The following is an 18,671-nucleotide window of genomic DNA, read 5'->3' as shown; positions in this document are numbered from 1 at the left end:
AAAAGGCCTCTAAAAAAACTGACCACAAGCACCACATAAATAGGTGGACTATGCCATGAGCGAGCTTCCCAGAAGTGCCCGGACATGCAGCAGTGGAGCAGGTGAGGTCCCAGCGGCGCAGAGGAAGGAGGTCTTTATGCTGAAGGTGGACGAGCGAGGGCTTTAGAAGGGCAGCAACACTCCTCCCACCCCCGCTCGGTCTAATGTGGATACCAAGACACCTCAACCTCTGCTTCTCACTCAGCCATAGGAATCCCACGCTTAGTTTGACTACTTTAAAAATAGCGATCTTGTTTTATGCAGAAGATCAGACATCCCCACCACTGGCCATCATCATCTTCAGCACATGCAAGCAACTCCTCCTGCCAGGAAACCCCTTTCCTGATCCAGCTTTCCTTATCTGAAAACGCTAGGAGGATGGAAAGTCACATGTGATCACACGGCGTGTGCACTGAATGTACACACATGCCCATACACAGGATGACTAAAACCCCAATTTCAAAAGATTGATACTTTTACACACACATCATAAACACACAGCTACAAAATGACAAGCACTCCAAAATTCAAACACAGGCAACTTGTTACCACACACAAGTTTAAAGCTCCATGGAGTTCCCGTAGTGGCTCAGTGGTTAACGAATCCGACTAGGAACCATGAGGTTGCGGGTTCGGTCCCTGCCCTTGCTCAGTGGGTTAACGGCGTTGCCGTGAGCTGTGGTGTAGGTTGCAGATGCGGCTCAGATCCCCTGTTGCTGTGGCTCTGGCGTAGGCCGGCGGCTACAACTCCGATTCGACCCCTAGCCTGAGAACCTCCATAAGTCATGGGAGCAGCCCTAGAAATGGCAAAAAGACAAAATAAATAAATAAAGCTCCATGTATCATAAATAAATGAGACTATCAAAACCTTATATTTTCAAGGTAAATTAAGCATCATGAAGACTTTGGCCACATTTTAAACTACTACTTCTCGGGAGGTAACGTAAGAAAATCAGGATAGGCATGACAGAAGCAGGAGAAAACACTTCCAAGCTTCACTAAGTTAAAAAATCCTCCTTAAAAAAACACTATAGAGCTGAGCTTTACTCACATTCCAAAGAATTCCTAAAATCACTATTTCACCCTCCAAGTTTTGCCAGATTGCAAAAAAGGTTGTCTTAGAAGACAGTTCACACAGTGCCTTGTAACTTTCCTGTCCAGAGTCATGCACACTTTAGTTTCTAAACGTGCTCCACTTGCTCACGCATCCTCCCTCTCCACTTCCCTCCACTCCACTCCCACCGCAAGGGCCTGCCGGTTCCTCTTTCCACCAGGCTCATCCCATCTCAGGGCCCTCCCATGTGCGGGCCGCGGCCCTGCCCTGCTCTCCTGCAGTTACCCACTGAACTCTTACTGGCTTTTCGACATGTCACATCCACAGGAAAGCGTTTCCTGGATATACCCCTCAAGACTCAGGCCCGAGAGCATCATCATCTTTTTTTTGTTATGTTTCTGTCTTTTTAGGGCTGTGCCCCCCACATATGGAAGTTCCCAGGCTAGGCAGGGATCAAATTGGAGCTACAGCTGCCGGCCTACACCACAGCCACAGCAACGAGGGATCCAAGCCACATCTGTGACCTACAACACAGCTCACAGCAACACTGGATCCTTAACCCATTGTCTGAGGCCAGGAATGGAACCTGCGTCCTCAGGGATACTAGTCGGGTTTGTTACCACTGAGCCACCACGGGAACTCCTCATCACACTTAACAGAAAAGGAAAAAAAGGAACAAGAGCTGCTATTCATGCATCTGTCCTTGTGCCAGACTGCATGCTCCAAAGGCCAGATACTGAGTTTATCCTGCCACCATACCCTTAGTCCCCAGCATTGTGCCTGCATCCAGCAAGCACTCTAGATACTGACTCCATGATTTAGCATCTGACTCATCTCTCTGATCAAGGCCTAGTGTTTCTGAAAAGGTGTCTACAAATTTTTGCATTCATTGTTTCATAGCAGTTCCAAGAAACAAATAAAATAAACTTCTACTACCATCAAAGTAAATGCAATCAGTCATCAGAGGAATGTGAAAGTAAACAACTGCTTTGGGAGAATCTCTATTGTTTTATTTTTTTTCTCATGGGAGTAGGTGTGGAAAGTAACATAATGTCTCTTTTATCAAAAGAAAGCTTGGTTACTCCATTTTGCTCCTGTCACCCTCCTGCTCCCCGAGACACCCCCCTCCTCTTTCCCTTTTCTCCCAGTAACAATTTGTTTCAAATTAGCCAACGGAGAAGAATGTGCACCCTGACCTGACCTATGGGAAGGGGACAGGTACATCACCTGCGTTAGGGATAAATAGAGAGGGTCTTTTCTTCTTTGCTCGAGCTTTTTGAGCACCTGCGCCCTTCTGCAGAAGTCAAGAGCCTTGTCGAGATCTCTCCATGTTCATGTGTCTCATTTTCCCACACTGGTGATCTGAGCCATGTCCCCAATAGTAGGTAACTCAATAGCATGTCAATTACATATTCTCTATAACAAACATTATGGGAGTTCCCGCTGTGGCCCAGTGGTTAACAAACCTGACTAGGATCCATGAGGACGTGGGTTTGATCCCCGACCTCGATCAGTGGGTTAAGGATCCGGTGTTGCCATGAGCTATGGTGTAGGTGGCAGACACTACTTGGATCTGATTTTGCTGAAGCTGTGGTGTAGGCCGGCGGCTACAGTTCCAATTTGACCTCTAGCCTGGGAACTTCCATATGCTGCAGATGTGGTCCTGAAAAGACAAAAAAAAAATTATGAACTGCCATAATTATTGCATATTTTAATAAGCACCTTTCAAATCATGGTAGAAATGCAAGACAAAAAAACAAAATGAAAAAATCCCACACAGAAACACATGCATAACTGGCAAAAGAATGGACTGTTTAGGAATATCTGGCAAATACACAGCCATGCTGCTGTTATAATGGGACAGAAACTGTGAACTACATAGGAATGCAACCCCTAATTATGTGTTACTTACTGGACTCAACAGCATTCCCAATACTGAGCAAATGCACCTAGGCTATTCTGAGCATAAGGGCAAGGCACAGAAATGATGGAAACACATAGCCATGACAATGCATCTTCAATTTCCACACGGAGATAACAGTCAATGTCAAGAGACCCTGTCTCTGCAAAGAAATTTCAGTGACTCCCGATTACTTTTCCAGTGAGAAAGGGAATCCTTTACAGAGCTTACTTAAAATGAACTGCACAGACTAAGTTTTAATTTTGTGTTCCAAATTTGACAGGGCACCTCAAGACTGGAAACACGAGCTCATGGAGATACCATCTTGGGCTGCGCAAGGAGAGACTGGACAGGTTCCAGGAGACAGACACTCGATAAGCTTCTCAACGTCTCAGTTCAATCTGATGGCTTTTTGCGAATGAAAAGGCCAGCTTCAGAGCCCTGGGTTAGTGGACGACGTTCTTCTTCTTCTTCGGCTAAATTTAGAGAAACACTCCATCATGACAACTGAGACAAGAATGGGAACTGGGGTCATATGCTGATAAAAGAAAAATTCAATAGAGGTAAAATATCTATTCACGTTCGCTTTGTATATAATCCCAGAGGAGATGGGAGATGGTCACAGGGAAACACGACCCAAGATAGCTAAGTGTGCAAGACTACACCGTCTGTGAAAACTATCCCCCACGCTCCTCAAACGTGACCTGTCCTGATTCAACAGTTATGGACATTCAAGAATCTGAAGGTAAGATAGGCTTTTATTAACTGGCCCCGAATTAACTGAGCCACATATTGGGTGTTTCAAATTACTTAGATAAACTTTTTGATCATTATTTGGTTATTTAACACCCCAGCCTCATGACACCTGTAATTACCAAAAGGTTCTATATTAGCCTTATTCCAATTTAAGCTATAGTGTGAGTCAATGCTGCCCACGAAAGTTCTAAGGGTGTTTGTTATTTATATTCTAAGTGCGTGGGGGAAGCCAGAAAGAATAAAGAAAAGCAAGTCAAATGGAATCATGTGATTTAAGAAGTACTAGAAGAAAAGGAAGACTAAGGAGGTCCTCCTGAATTTTCTGTGTTCTTAAATAAACTATTCATAAAATAGTTCAGTTTGAGATTCCCTAGCTCTAATAAGTATCTTTATTTATAAAACAGATCTGCCCCCTGCAAGAAAAAAATGCTATTTGCTTTAGCCAAACTAAGAGGATTCCCTGTATTTTTTGGTTCCATTTCTGAATAAAGAACTGCCTATTAGGAATGTGTCCATATATTTACACAACACTTCACATTTTTCAAAGTAATTTCATATTCATCATTTCCTGAAACCTTTCTAATAGCCCTGTGAAATCTGTTGAATGTCCTCACAGACAAGACCCTGGAAACAAGTGACTTGCGCTTAATCACAGAGATAAGCAGGGCTGAGGCACAAGGGACACGAAGTCTAACTATTAGATTAAAAACTCCTCCACCAAATCCGTCCACTCAACAATGAGCACTCAGCGCCTTCCACAGGATAGTGCTCTGCCAGGCACTGGGAGGGTGACAGCAGGGAACACAACAGACCAAAAGCTCCACCCTCAGAACTAACAGTTCAATGAACATCACTATATACATGTTTTTTGGCTTTGACTAATTGGATGCCATTTACAATGCCAAATGTTCCATTCGTTTCTTTGCTTTAAGAGATTTACATGTGCTCAGTAAATCACAAAAAAACAGACATTCAGAACTTAAAAATATGTTTGAAGACTTGGTAAGCACTGATGATTCAATAGGTAATTGAGGAAAGGTCCCCTGGCCTAAGATGCTTAATCTATTTGAGGAAAAGGCATACACATGTTAAAAATTAAATAAAAAGATGCTTAAAAAACAGGGTACTTCCAAATGGAACAGAGCAAACACTGTTAGGACCATTTTCAATAGGGAAAAATCAGCCAAGAAAAAGAGGAAATATCATTCTAGGTTTTTAAAATGTTATATCAAAAGAGGAGATTTAGGGGTTCCCGTTGTGGAGCAGAGGAAACGAATCCAACTAGGAACCATGAGGTTGCGGGTTTGATCCCTGGACTCGCTCAGTAGGTTAAGGATCCAGCACTGCCGTGAGCTGTGGTGTTGGTCGCAGACGCAGCTCGGATCCCGCGTTGCTGTGGTGTAGGCCGGCAGCTGTAGCTCCGATTTGACCCCTAGCCTGGGAACCTCCATATGCCGCAGGTGCAGCCCTAAAAAGCAAAAAAATAAAATAAAATAAAATAAAAATTTTTTAATTAAAAAAAAAAAAGACTGGAGATTTAGATGTGCTAGAAGATTTAACTTTCAGCAACTAGTTACTTTACTTTTAATATTACTCTCTGTACATTATCCAAATAAACCATTTATGTTATTCAAATATATTAGGAAAGAGACCAAATAGTTAAGTCTTTATTATGTCTGCTTTACAAACATCTTCACTTAACTGCTTACAGTAACTCTATAAAATAACATAAATGTAGAAGGGGCTGAGGGAGCTTAAGTGACTTGCCTGTGCTGACTACTTGATACATAAGTGACTTTATAAAGCATACAATTTGAACATTAAGACCAGTGTGGAAAAGGGGCAAGGTGAGTTTCAGGATCCACAAAATTGCAATTAATTTAATAATTCAAGTATTAACATTTTAATTAAAGGCAATTCATAGTCCCCATGGAAATTTAAGAGTATTGGATACATATTGGTCATCTATTATATAAATATAAATATATATATATACCCAATAAATACCCTATTGTATTTTTAAACACAAAACGTGTGTGCACTTGACCAGTTGGCAAAATTACAACTGTGACAACAAAGCTTTCCTTTGAGCAGTAACTTAAAAACAGTCATAATGTGGGTGCCATCTCCCTATAAAATTAACTTTTACAAAACATTCATTTTCCCTCATTTTCTTCAGAAAGACAAACTTCCTTCAAAGAGCAGGATTTTAATAAGCCTGTTCTCACTACCTCCTGATGAGACTTGAACCCCTTCCCATACATTCTCCCCTAATTCACCAAGATTTGTAATCTAGATCCAGGGTCACAAAGTTGTCAGCTTTGGCACAGAGGTTATTTGAAGACCCTCCCAAATCAAGACGGCAGGCGGCAGGGAGAGAGTCAGGCCCTTCCAGAAGTCAAAATCCACATGAGCTCGTCAGCAACTATACCACTAGAGACAGTCTTGGGAGAAATGCTACCCAGGGTATCTTCAGAAACCCACTTTGACAAACCCTGACTCAGATGTATTCCTGAGGATGCTTAGGCCTTAAGCAGGAAAGACAGTTTATTTGCAACCAGGAAAACAGCACAGACTAAGTTCCTAGGATATAAGAGGGAATGAGACATAGGAGCTGTAAGACCGAGGGACCTGAGAGGGCATAAGGTCCACCCACTAGAGAAACCTTGGCTCATAACTATGGCCCCTCTCCATGTGTTTTCAGGGAGTTCATCTTTAACTGTTGTCTTCCTTGCAGTGTCAGGATCAAGAAATAAAAAAGATATCTAAAATATCTGCTCTCTGCTAAGCAGCATCTTATCTGAAGTTTTAGGCTAACATTACAGAACATTTACCTATCCCTTGGTCAAAGAGGGACAGAGACAGAGGATAACTAACTTTGCCTTTCCTCACGTCCCACCTCTAATTGCTCCTTGTCCTAGAGTGGTTGGTGTTAATGAAGCCATCCTCTGGGTGAGTGGTTGGGAGAAGCATGTAAAATCAATCAGTAATCATTTTGCAACAAAATGTAGTAAGGTAAGTGAAAACCGATTATTTTAAAGTAAACACGTTTGTGAATGAAAAACCAAGCTGCAAGCAGATACTGTAAGTGACGCCAATCTTTGTTCTGAAAGAAAGAGGCGGCTGGTGAGGAAAGTGGTGCAAAGACTCCACTCTGCCAAAAGCACAACCGAAATTATAACAGGAGTAACTGTGACACTGAGTTCATAAAGAATTTTTAAATAATTCATTTACTTTAGCAACAGTGTCTATTATATGTCAGGTTCCCTTCTATAACTGGTATGACCAACAAAACAAAGTCCCGTCCTTAGGCAATTTATATTCAAAGGAAGATACAACCCTGGTCTCAAAGAAAATGCCCACTAATATTTATTACTTGAAGGTACTCATTGTTCAAGAGAAATGAAGTCTAAACAAACCCCAAAAAAATGCTTTTTAGGGAGTTACTTGAAAACTTTAAAATATGTAATACTCACATTATTTGAATTAAATATTTATGATACATTAGGAATAAAGTTTAAGTTACAATGGTAACTTCTGATACCAGTTAACTAGCTGTCACTGACGGAGAATCCCTTAATTGGAAGCTGGTAAGAATTCTTTGACATGGAGACTAATAGGATTTCCTCTCTATTCTCTTACAAAACCACACCAGAATGACAGCTAACTCAAGTCTTACAAGGCTAAATGAAGACTGAATAGGCAAACAGACACTATCAGACTAAGGAGTCATTTTATGTAAAAATGAAAAAACAAACATTAGGTGATGGACCCAGTTGAATTTCAGCATTCTCTGCTCTGAGGGCCCAACATGGGGATAAGTGAACAAGGACCTGGAAAAGCTCTGAAATTGAAGGTAAAGGTACCACCGAGGGTAGCGAGTTCTATGGTGAAGCAAAAACAAGATTGTGGAAAGTAATATAATGTCTCTTCTATCAAAGAAAATCTTGGCTACTCCATTTTGCTCCAGTTTCCGCTGAAAGGCCCTCCAGTGACCCCCTCCTCTTTCCCTCTTCTCCCAGTAACAATTTGTTTCAAATTAGCCAATTGAAAAGAATGTGCACCCTGACCTGACCAGTGGGAAGGGGACAGGTACATCACCTGCATTAAGAATAAACAGGGAGGGTCTTCCTGGGTTTTTGTCTTTTCTGTGGCTGCACCTGCAGCATGTGGAGGTTCCCAGACTAGGGATCTAATCAGAGCTGTAGCTGCAGGCCTACGTACGCCAGAGCCACAGCAATGTGCAATCTGAGCTGCGTCTGCGACCTACACCACAGCTCACGGCAACGCCGGATCCTTAACCCACCTAGCAAGGTCAGGGATCGAACCCGGCAACTTCATGGTTCCTAGCTGGATTCATTAACCACTGAGTCATGACGGGAATTCCAGGAGGGTCTTTTCTTCTTTGCACGTGCTTTTTGAGTACCCGCACCCTTCTGCAGAAGTAAAGAGCCTCAAGATCTCCTCATGTTCATTTGTCTCATTTTCTGACAATGATGATCTGAGCCATGTCCCCAACAGATTTGGGGGCTCGTCCGGGATTTGGGGTCCACTGGAGCGTGGATTCTTGAGGAGGGGAGATATGTCCCATGGCCTGTTGCGGTGGCCCTAAATTGAGAAGTCCATGCCTGTGAACTTCAAACCCATGGAGGGTTCTTGACAATGGGGGAAGTCGCGCCATGACCAGGCAACTTCTGTCAATGGACCAAGGTAGGAAAGATTGAGGGTGCAATCCAGTACCTCCTTGGTGGTCAGGGAAGTGGGGGTTGGTAAGCCTCAAAGGGTCTCAGGTGAGACCGGCGATTTCCAGTGAAATCGTAAAATCGGAGCATGACACCCAAAAGGTCTTGGGTGAGACTGGTGATTTGGGATGAAACCGGAGGATCAGAGCACGATCCTGGGAAATGGGAAGTCAGTCTTCCTGACCTGTACCTCCACTTGGAGGATCGAATGAGGGAGGGGATCAGATTCCTCCAGACAGTCCTCTGGGATTGATATTAAAGTAGTGGGGACGAAGGACAAAAAGAAGGGAAGAATGATTAAATACTGTTTTATCTGGACACAGACACCTCTTCTTGCCCCATCCATCTTCTGGCCAAAGTTCAGATGGGACGAGGATTGGATCTGTCAGCTGCTCATTCAGTTTGTCCAGGACAAGTCACTGGGGTCTCAGGAGGGAACTTATTATGCTGTTGGCGGCGGGAACCGTTGGTCTTATTTCCCCTCAGAGCACAAGACCAAAAGGGAAATGAGGAGAAAACCCAAGAACATTCTGGGATCTCCTCCCCTCCATGGGACCCCCTTGGCTCGCTGCTGCCACCTTACAATCCCCAAAATGCCACAGCCACCGGGGAGCGCGGGAAGGGGAGGGGCGCAGAGGCCACCCCCCAGGCGCAAGCGCACTGCCTCTGCTTGTGGAGTTAACACGGGAGGGGGGTGGGGGGCAGAGCCCCACGCAGGTGCAAGTGCACTGCCGCTGCTCGCAGAGTCAGAGCAGGAGGGTTGGGCTGCAGGCATAAGCGTGCTGCCCTGGCCCATGGGATCAAAGCCCACTGCCTCAACAAAACCAAAGGATATGGCAGGACCATATTCCAGACCTAGGCGAGAGTTAAAACAATGTCGAGAGTTCCCATTGTGGCACAGCGGAAACAAATCCGGATTAGGAACCATGAGGTTTCGGGTTCAATCCCTGGCCTCGCTCAATGGGTTAAGGATCTGTGAGCTGTGGTGCAGGTCGCAGATGCGGCTCAGATCTGACATTGCTGTGAATGTGGCATAGGCTGGCAGCTACAGATTAGACCCCTAGCCTGGAAACTTCCATATGCTGCGGGTGCAGCCCTCAAAAGACAAAGTAAGTAAAAAAAAAAAAAAAAAAAAAAAAAAAAAGGATTGGAAAGATAAATCATTAGAGAACTTACTAAGAGAGACATAAAAGGTATATGTGAGAAGAAATGAGGAATGGAATTCTATTTTATCAAGGGAAAAAAAGAGTAAGTCTGTCTTCTGGCTTGTTTCAAATGGAAAATATGGGACAAACTAATGGATACAGAAAGTGCTGGAAGGTTTGTGGGAAGTAGACATTGAGAGAAGGGTTATATATTGCCAGAACTAAGATTAAAATAAGTTTAACTGAGTAAATTAATTTTAAAATAAGCTGGTGCAAAACTGGAACTTGGCTTTTCTTTGTTAAGACAAAGTTTCCTTGGAATGCTACTTTGATAACAGAGTATATCATGTTCTTTTAAATGATCTGCTGTATTTGCTTTTGAGATCTCTTATAACTTTAAGATCTCTTGTAACTTTGGTTAAGAAAAAAGTATTATCCACAACAACTTAAGAAAAAAGTATTACCCACAGCAACCTAAGATTCTATCTGACCAAATTAAAAAAATGATTTATTTATAAACTCTATCAAATTCTAATTAAAGTGCTTTAAACTCAGCTAACTTTAAAATGCTTCATGGGATCCTTGAAGCATTCAAAAAAAAATGTTAAATTTACTAAAATTATTTGGAATGTTAAAATACAGAGAGTGTTATCAAATGAGTGATAAACCTCAGATTATATAAATAGATGTTTTAATATAGATATTCTAGAACTTTTACAGTTTCTGAAACTTGGATATATACTGGTACTATGTTATAATTCTTTTTTTTCTAGTTAGTTCAAATTGTTATATGTCACAACAATTACAAAATTTCATTGTCAATTTGCATTGCAATAAGATTTAAAATGTGCCTGAAGTCTTTTGTCACTATTACTCAGTGGCTTTACTCCACAACTTTGCAAAAATGTTTCCTTTTCTAGAAGACGTATAGAAAGAACTTTTTTTATAAGAAATACACGTTTCTCACTTCCAGACCTTAATGATGAGCTGAGTATTAAAAAAAAAAAAATTCTAAAAGGGAAATTGATGATTTCATAAACAGTTACACAAAAAGGATTGGTTACATTGGACTGTGTGAACTGATGAATATGGCTATAATTTTATGGCTTCTATTTAAAATACTGGCTTTTGATCTGTGTTTTCCAAGTATAAAGAAATTCTCCCCAACAAGCAATTTGGTAAATTATACCTTTGTAAGCAGAACTGAAACATTTCTCTCTTCTCTACCTGATTTCTTCAGAGAATGGAAACTCTCAGGTTCCCAAAAGCTTTATCAGATAATTAGGAAGGTCCCTTGTATGCAGCCTGTAAAAACCTCAAGGTATCTGGGTTTTTTAAAGGGAAGGAATTCACTGAGATCTTTAAGACAAACCCTTGGCAAGACTTTCCTAGCCCTGAGGTGCCTTTTAAAAGCTTAGTCTTAAGATTCCTCATAAGGTTCTAACAAATCCAATTTAAAAAAAAAAAAAACAAAAACCTATACGATCAACTTTATTCACATAAACCATCAGGCCAAGGTTGTTTACCAGACTTAACTGACAAATAAATTAGTCTGGGTTTGGCTAATATTTGATAAAAATGAGAATTAGAGAGAAAGAGATGTTTCAATGAAAACTTGCTAAATCTGTTAATCTCTTTCTTTTAATTGTGGTCAGTATCACTAAGACTTACTTCCTAAATAGTTCTTTGCTATTACGTTATATTTCTGCAAAGTTTAACTGAGCTTCTAAAAGAACATTCTAAGCTTGTTTCTAAAGTTTATCTCAGTAATTTATTTTTGGATAAAGACCAGATGCCCCAAAACCTACAACAACAGGACTGCGCATACTAAAAAAGACATAATATAAAAGGACTATTTCCAAGCTTGTAGAGGAAGACCCCGATCCCTTACTATGGAGCCAGGAGGAGGTACAACAATTTAGGGATTTAAGAGAGGCGCTGACAGGTGCCCCTCTTCTGGCTCTACCGTCCTTTTGAAAAACCTTTTCCTTTATTTATAAGCATGGGGCATAGAACGTCTCTAGGGGCCCTCACACAGAAGCATGGGTGAAGCCACCAACTGGTGGTCTTCCTTTCCTGCCTCCTGGACCCTGTCTGTCGCCAGAGGATGGCTGAGTACATACAGTCGGTAGTCGCCACTGCCCTATTAACTGAAGGAAACAGAAACCTCACCTTTGGAGGAAGGATGACTTTAAGTATAAAAACAAGATATGGGGACACAAATGCCTGGTTGAAATGGATAAAATATTCTGTGGACACACTACACAAAGGCAGCTGTTACACTTGTGCCACAGGGAAACCAGAGGCCCAAGAGGTTCCCTTTCCTCTGGGATGGTTGTCAGACCCACAGGGTCTTGAGTGTGTGGTGGCCCTCTTCCAGGACAAAACAGCTTGAAATAATGAATCCAGTTGGACTTTGTCATTGCTATTCCCTGAGGTCAAAGGTTCTGCAGGTCAGCCCCTGAGAACTGTTCGGCAGCCAAACGAAATTGTCAACTTCTCCTCATGCCTAAAATGGCAAGAGGCAAAGGCGACTTTCTTAGGCAACCTGACCAGGTACAGTGAAAGCGGGTCCTACATCACCCCCACAATAACTCCCAGTTCCAAGGGCCCTGGGCAGATGTCTGGTGGTATTATGGGAGGCCACTAATGGCATCCTTCTGGAAAATCAAAGTGACACCTGTACTTTGGTGCAATTGGCCAGCCCTTTCACCCTGGCATTTAGGCCTCAATCTCAAACTCAGTCAATCCTGAGGAAACGAGGCAGCACCCACCCCCCAGGGAGGGGGGAGGGGGTCCTTTGACCCCCAGGTCTATATTGACTCAATAGGTCTTCCAAATAAATTTAAGGCAAGAAATCAGGTAGCTGCCAGGTTTGAATCTGCTCTCTTTTGGTGGTCAACCATAAACAAAAATGTTGATTGGATAAACTACAGCTATTACAATCAACAAAGACTCATTAGTTACACTAGAGATGCCATTGAAAAAAGAGCTCAACAGCTAGGGCCACCTTGCCAAAAGGCATGGGAAAACAGACTTTAGACATGATACTGGCAGAAAAGGGTGGAGCATGTGTAATGACTGATATCCAGTGCTGTACATTCATTCCCAAAAACACTGCCCCAGACAGCACCATCACCAAGGCCCTAAGCGGAGAATTCCAGTATTAATGACCCCTTCACAGACCTTTTGGAAAATTGGTTTAAAAAAAAAAAAAATAGAAGGGACTAAGAGCTTCAATCTTTACCCCTCTAATTGCTGTAGTTAGTGTCCATGTCTTAGTTGCATGTTGCATAATTCCCTGTGCCAGGGGACTTGTTCAAAAATTAATAGAGGAGTTCCCGTCGTGGCGCAGTGGTTAATGAATCTGACTAGGAACCATGGGGTTGCGGGTTCGGTCCCTGCCCTTGCTCAGTGGGTTAACGGTCCGGCGTTGCCGTGAGCTGTGGTGTAGGTTGCAGACGCGGCTCGGATCCTGCATTGCTGTGGCTCTGGCGTAGGCTGGCAGCTGCAGCTCCGATTGGACCCCTAGCCTGGGAACCTCCATATGCCGCGGGAGAGGCCCAAAGAAATAGCAAAAAAGACAAAAATAAATAAATAAACAAACAAAAATTAATAGAAACTGCCCTAACAAAGCAAGCTTCCCCGCCATACTCCTGATGGACACAACAGACCATGAGAACCAAGAACAGGCTCAAAGAGTTTGAAGAAAAGAATATTTGATAAAAAATGAAAGGGGGGAATTCTGGCAAGTAACACGTCTTTTCTATCAAAGGAAATCTTGGTTACTCAATTGTGCTCCGGTTTCGGCTGAAATGCCTTCCTGCGACCACCCCCCCAACCCCCTCCTCTTTTCCTTTCCTCTCAGTAACAATTTGTTTCAAATTAGCCAACCGAGAAGAATGTGCACCCTGACCTGACCAATGGGAAGGGGACAGGTATGTCACCTGCATTAGGGATAAACAGGGAGGGTCTTTTCTTCCTTGCGTGCACTTTTTGAGCACCTGCGCCCTTCTGCAGAAGTCAAGAGCCTTGTCGAGATCTCCCCGTGTTCATGTGTCTCATTTTCCCACACTGACGATCCGAGCCATGTCCCCCACAAAGATGAACGCTGCAAAGTCTATGGGGAGAGTACCAAAACCCTTGGGCTCCCTCCCCAGCCCAAGCAGCTGCTCCTCTCCTGCTTTTATCAAAGATAGGTTTTATTACTTATACTAAAACAGAAAGCTACTAGATTTTAAGATACCTCACACCAAGAAGGGTACCTTACCAAAAACAAACACCACAGCAGGATTAAAGGAAAGTCCATAAACTAGTAAACTCAGTGAGGGCAGGGACTTAACCTACAATGGTGCCTGGCACAGAACAGAGGCTTAATAATATGCAGCAAAATGATTTGGTAGACAACTTTTTTTTTTAACCTTCAAGAAAAAAGGATATCCGAAAAATCAAGAATAAACAAGAGAAAAATGTACAACCCTGGTCTCAAAGAAAATGCTCAATATCTATTACTTGAAGGTGCTGATTGTTCAAGAGACTTGAACATTATGACTTAATGGAGTCTTAACATCAATTCAGGAGATTCAACAGCTGACTAAAAGGAAACGAAAGAATTTAGAGCAAACTGAAATGCGGGGTGGGGATCACCAAGAAATTAACGCATGAAATTTTGCGGAGCTAAAGCTTCTGGGTTACAAGTGCCCATTAACTGTCTCGCACAAAAAAAAAATGCAATTTCAAAATACCAGGAAGAACAAGACACACCACTGTATAAAACAAGTAATTAACAAGAACCCACTGTATAACACAGGGAAATCTGTTTGTAATAACCTATATGGGAGGAGTTCCCATCGTGGCACAGCAGAAACGAATCCGACAAGGAACCATGAGGTTGCAGGTTCAATCCATGGCCTCGCTCAGTGGGTTCAGGATCCAGCATTGCTATAAACTGTGGTGTAGGTCACAGACATGGCTCGGTTCTGGCGTTCCTGTGGCGTAGGGCATTGGCAACAGCTCTGATTAGACCCGTAGCCTGGGAACCTCCATATGCCTCGGGTGCGGCCCTAAAAAGACAAAAAAAAAAAGACAAAAAAACCTTTATGGGAAAAAAGAATGTGTGTGTGTGTATGTATAAAACTGATTCACTTTGCTGTACATCTGAAACTAATACAACATTTTAAGTCGACTATACTCCAGTAAAATTTTAAAAAAAGATTCTAAACTATCCAGAGTATTTTAAGCACAAAGATCAAAAGAATTAAAAATGAGAATGGTACAGGACTTCAATAGCAATCATGACGCTAAACTATAACACAATACTACCCTCTAAACTCTGCTGGAAAGGCCCAAAGAACAATTAAGTGTAAGAACAAAGATTTAAGAAAAACATTTTCAGACATAGGAGAATCTCAAAATTTATTTCCCACATATCCTCTTTCCTCTCCTACCCACCACAAAACGCAACAGGAGATTGTATTCTGCTAAAGTAGGGGAGCTAAGGAAAATGAAGTCTCGGCATTTAGGACACAGGCAATACAACGCAGGAGATAGGATAGGGAGTTCCTAGGATGAGAAAAGAAGCCGGACCAGGCCAGCTGCGCACAGGCCCAAGGAGGTAAGACTTGGCACAAAGAGAACAGAAAGCAGCGCCCGGGGCGGGGGGTGGGGGGGGGGAGTTAATACAAATAAAAACCCTCTGTGGGTTGGGCGTCATTGTCTAATGCACAGACCACAGTTCATTTGGAAAGTCTGTAGATAAATTAACAACCAAGATCAGGAAGATCAAGTATGTTTTTACAACTAACTCTAGAAAAAACAGGACTAAAAAACATGAAACACAATGATAAAATACTGCACGGATTAGCTATGACTCTTGCCATCATGATCAATATTGATCTATCATAACTAAAATTGGTAAAAAGCTATACAAATACGTAGAGAAAAAAGATAAAGGGAAGGGTGTTAAAAATGAAACCTTTACCACCCTAGGGAGAAATTCAACGGATCATGATTAAAGCTGAGAACTGAAGCAACCGCCATAGAGCATGAAATTTAAAAAGAGAGATAGACAGCAAAACCAGAACAAATAGCTTTCGTTAAGTAACTGCCTCCGGGTTAATAAAATGAGGCATGGAAGGATGGGGTGGGATCTGCTGTTTTCCTTCTAGTATCTGTAAGACTAATACTTTCTAAACTATAGATATATTGCTTTGCAAAACATGTTAAGTTGCGAAAATAATTTTCATCCAATGAATAATCCATTACTTATCTCATAATGGGATTATGGATTATGGGTCTTTGGAACAAAAGCATTTGGCCTCATGGCAAAAGAGGATTTAGATTTACACACAAATTTAGTAAAAGGCTAATTTTGGATTTGAAAAGCTAGTTCTGTGCTCACACTCTTTTCTATGAGTTAAATTACACTATGAATAAAACTTCAGTTCACGTCTTCACGACCTCACGATTCTGCTTTAGTCTCTTGCCAATGGAAGGAAAATTAGATAACCAGACACTTGGTCTAAAATCTCAAAAGTACCACCAATCATGATTATTTTTAAATTACATTACATTATGCTACATCACATTAAATTAACAAAGCCTCGCCTCTATTTTTTAAAACAATCTGTAAATCTACCTTGTATGCAAATGAACTAAAGCAGGGGTCAGCGAACCTCTGGCCTGAGTGCCTCAAATCCAACTTGCCCCTGTCACCGTACTATCTAACCAACTATAAATATTGTTTAACCATTTAAAAAAACCTAAAAATCAATCAAAAGCAGAACATATTTCTTGACACATTAAAAAAAAAATCATGAGTTACCGTTGTGGCTCAGTGGCAACCAATATGACTAGTATCCATGAGGACAGAGGTTTCATCACTGGCCCTGCTCAGTGGGTTAAGGATCCAGCGTTGCTGTGAGCGGTGGTGTAGGTCACAGACTTGGCTCGGATCTGGCATTGTCATAGCTATGGTGTAGGACAGTGGCACAGCTCCAATTTGACCCCTAGTCTGGGAACCTCCATATACCATGGATGGAGCCCTAAAAAGACCAAAAAAAAACAAAAAACAAAAAACAAAAGTCACATGAAACTCATCTCTCTCCACAGATAAAGTTTTACTGGAACACAGCCTTATTCATTAATGTTTGTATCTATGGATGCCTTACAGTGATGGCAGAGATTGTACGGGCCCTCAAAGCCTAAAATATTTACTATCAGGTGCCTATCAGATAGTTTCAAGGCTTGCTGACCCCTGAACTAAAAGACTAATTTGAAATTTCATTTGAATTATATCCCACATGAAATTAGGCCAAATTCTCTTACACACACACACACTTAGAAATCCTTGAATCAGGAGTGTCTGAATAAGGAACCTTAGGGAAGGCCTATATAACCCTTGAAAGAGAAAAGTCCTGAGGGATGTCATGTCTGCACAGGGTCACTGGGAAATGGGAGCAGCATGAAGAGTCTTGGCTCTGAGTTAGCTGTTCTCTTAGACACCCATCTGTCATCCAAGGTTTAACCCTAATACTTTGTTCCCACTCCACTTTCTTTTACTACATCACTTATTTCGTTTGAGTCAAAAGGTTAATAAAACATGCTAATGTTTCGTTTGGGCTTCCCCCTATAAAACTGTTTCTGTTCATGTTTACTGCTGACTGGGCCAATAAAGCACAAAATTCGGGTTAAGGACACTCTTCGGTGTCAGCGAGACCCAGGCCCTGGCTCTGCTTCCAAGTTTCACTCTGCCCTGGTGATCCTCTGAACTTCTCTCAACTTCGTTTTTCTCACCTCTCAAAGGGAGTGGAGTACCTACTTCAGATGAGTGCAGTTAGACAGAATAAAATGAAAAACATCAAGATCTTAATGTACTGATGCTCAGAAGTAAGAGCTCAAGACATGTTACCTACTGAACTATGTCTTATCATGTCCACATATTTCCTAAGCTTTCATTATCCCTGAAGAGCATCATGGCCAGTGTTCTCTAACTTCAGTGTGGGTACGAATCACCCTGGTGGACCTGTCATCGCAGATGCCCTTGGCCCTCCGCCCAGCTCCCCTGAGACATTCCTCTGGAGGGATCTCTACGCTCAAACTCGAGTTGATCTCGATGTGAGTGAACCATGGAACAGAAATGAAGTGTTCCTAGATAACAAAACAGGGGCCAAGAGGTTAAGAGACAAGCAAAAGCCTAAGTGACACAGCCTTAAGGAAGTATCAGTCTACTTCGTCAAAATACCATGGAGCTGAGTACGACTCATTCCTTTTGCTTTTTTTCCCTGCTACAACTGTCCTCATTTTCTTTTGGACTTAAACTTATGTTAAATAATGTTACCTACAATATGAAGATTATCTCCTAGTTTATAGAGGTGAGGACTTCAGGTTAGACATCCAAGTAAACATTTGGGGAACTCAAAAGCTAAGTACTCAGGTCCCAGAGGAACCCCAATTTGCTATCTGGGAATTGAGCCATATAATCATGTAACTATCCCCAGAGAACCTGGGGATAAGGCTAGCCCATTCTATTTGCTGAACATTTCTAAACAGAACCTTTAAAAAGAGAGAGAAAAATAATATGTATTCCTACAACACAATGTAAAAGCAGCTGAGTAACTGGCTAAAAATTAGCACAAAATTAAATATACTCTATACTGAGAAACCCTGACATACAAACATGTGAAGTGAGTCGCATGCGATAGCTGCATCTCAGGGTAAGGTTTTTCAATTTAAGTGTCTATTCCCAAACCAGCAACAAAACAGAGTGGACTGTGGCAGGAGTTTGAGGATGCAGATGCACAGGTTTGCAGTTACCTTGCTCCAGTCTAAAGCACAGGGAACGCCTTGCCGCTTCCATCTCCGGAGTCGGATTATCTAGGACATGTCTACACCACTGCAAAGGGCTCAGGGATTTCTCTGATGACAGGAATGTCTTTGAAGAGCCAACGTATAACCTTAAAAAAAGAAATCTACATTATAGGGATTATATAGCTATATAGAGATTACCTCTCTTCTACTTGAGAGAAAACAATATG

At 41.9% G+C, this 18,671-nt stretch overlaps 1 protein-coding gene across 2 annotated transcripts in view; it reads right to left on the bottom strand.

Moving 5' to 3' along the window:
* SLAIN1 (SLAIN motif family member 1) overlaps window positions 1–18,671 on the bottom strand; it is a 78,734-nt gene that overhangs the window by 37,200 nt on the left and 22,863 nt on the right. For both annotated transcript variants that reach the window (XM_021065765.2, XM_021065766.2), the window contains exon 2: window positions 18,451–18,590. In XM_021065765.2, coding sequence (XP_020921424.2) covers window positions 18,451–18,590 — 140 coding nt within the window. The remainder of the gene's footprint in view (window positions 1–18,450; window positions 18,591–18,671) is intronic.

This window comes from Sus scrofa, chromosome 11 (assembly GCF_054392235.1).
Source record: "Sus scrofa isolate SSC_HxYL_T2T_F1_AM1 chromosome 11, Sscrofa_HxYL_maternal_Yorkshire_Landrace_v2.0, whole genome shotgun sequence".
In the NCBI taxonomy this organism is placed as follows: domain Eukaryota; kingdom Metazoa; phylum Chordata; class Mammalia; order Artiodactyla; family Suidae; genus Sus; species Sus scrofa.
Note: the sequence above shows the minus strand (reverse complement) of the source record. Positions and strands in the feature narration are given on the sequence as shown.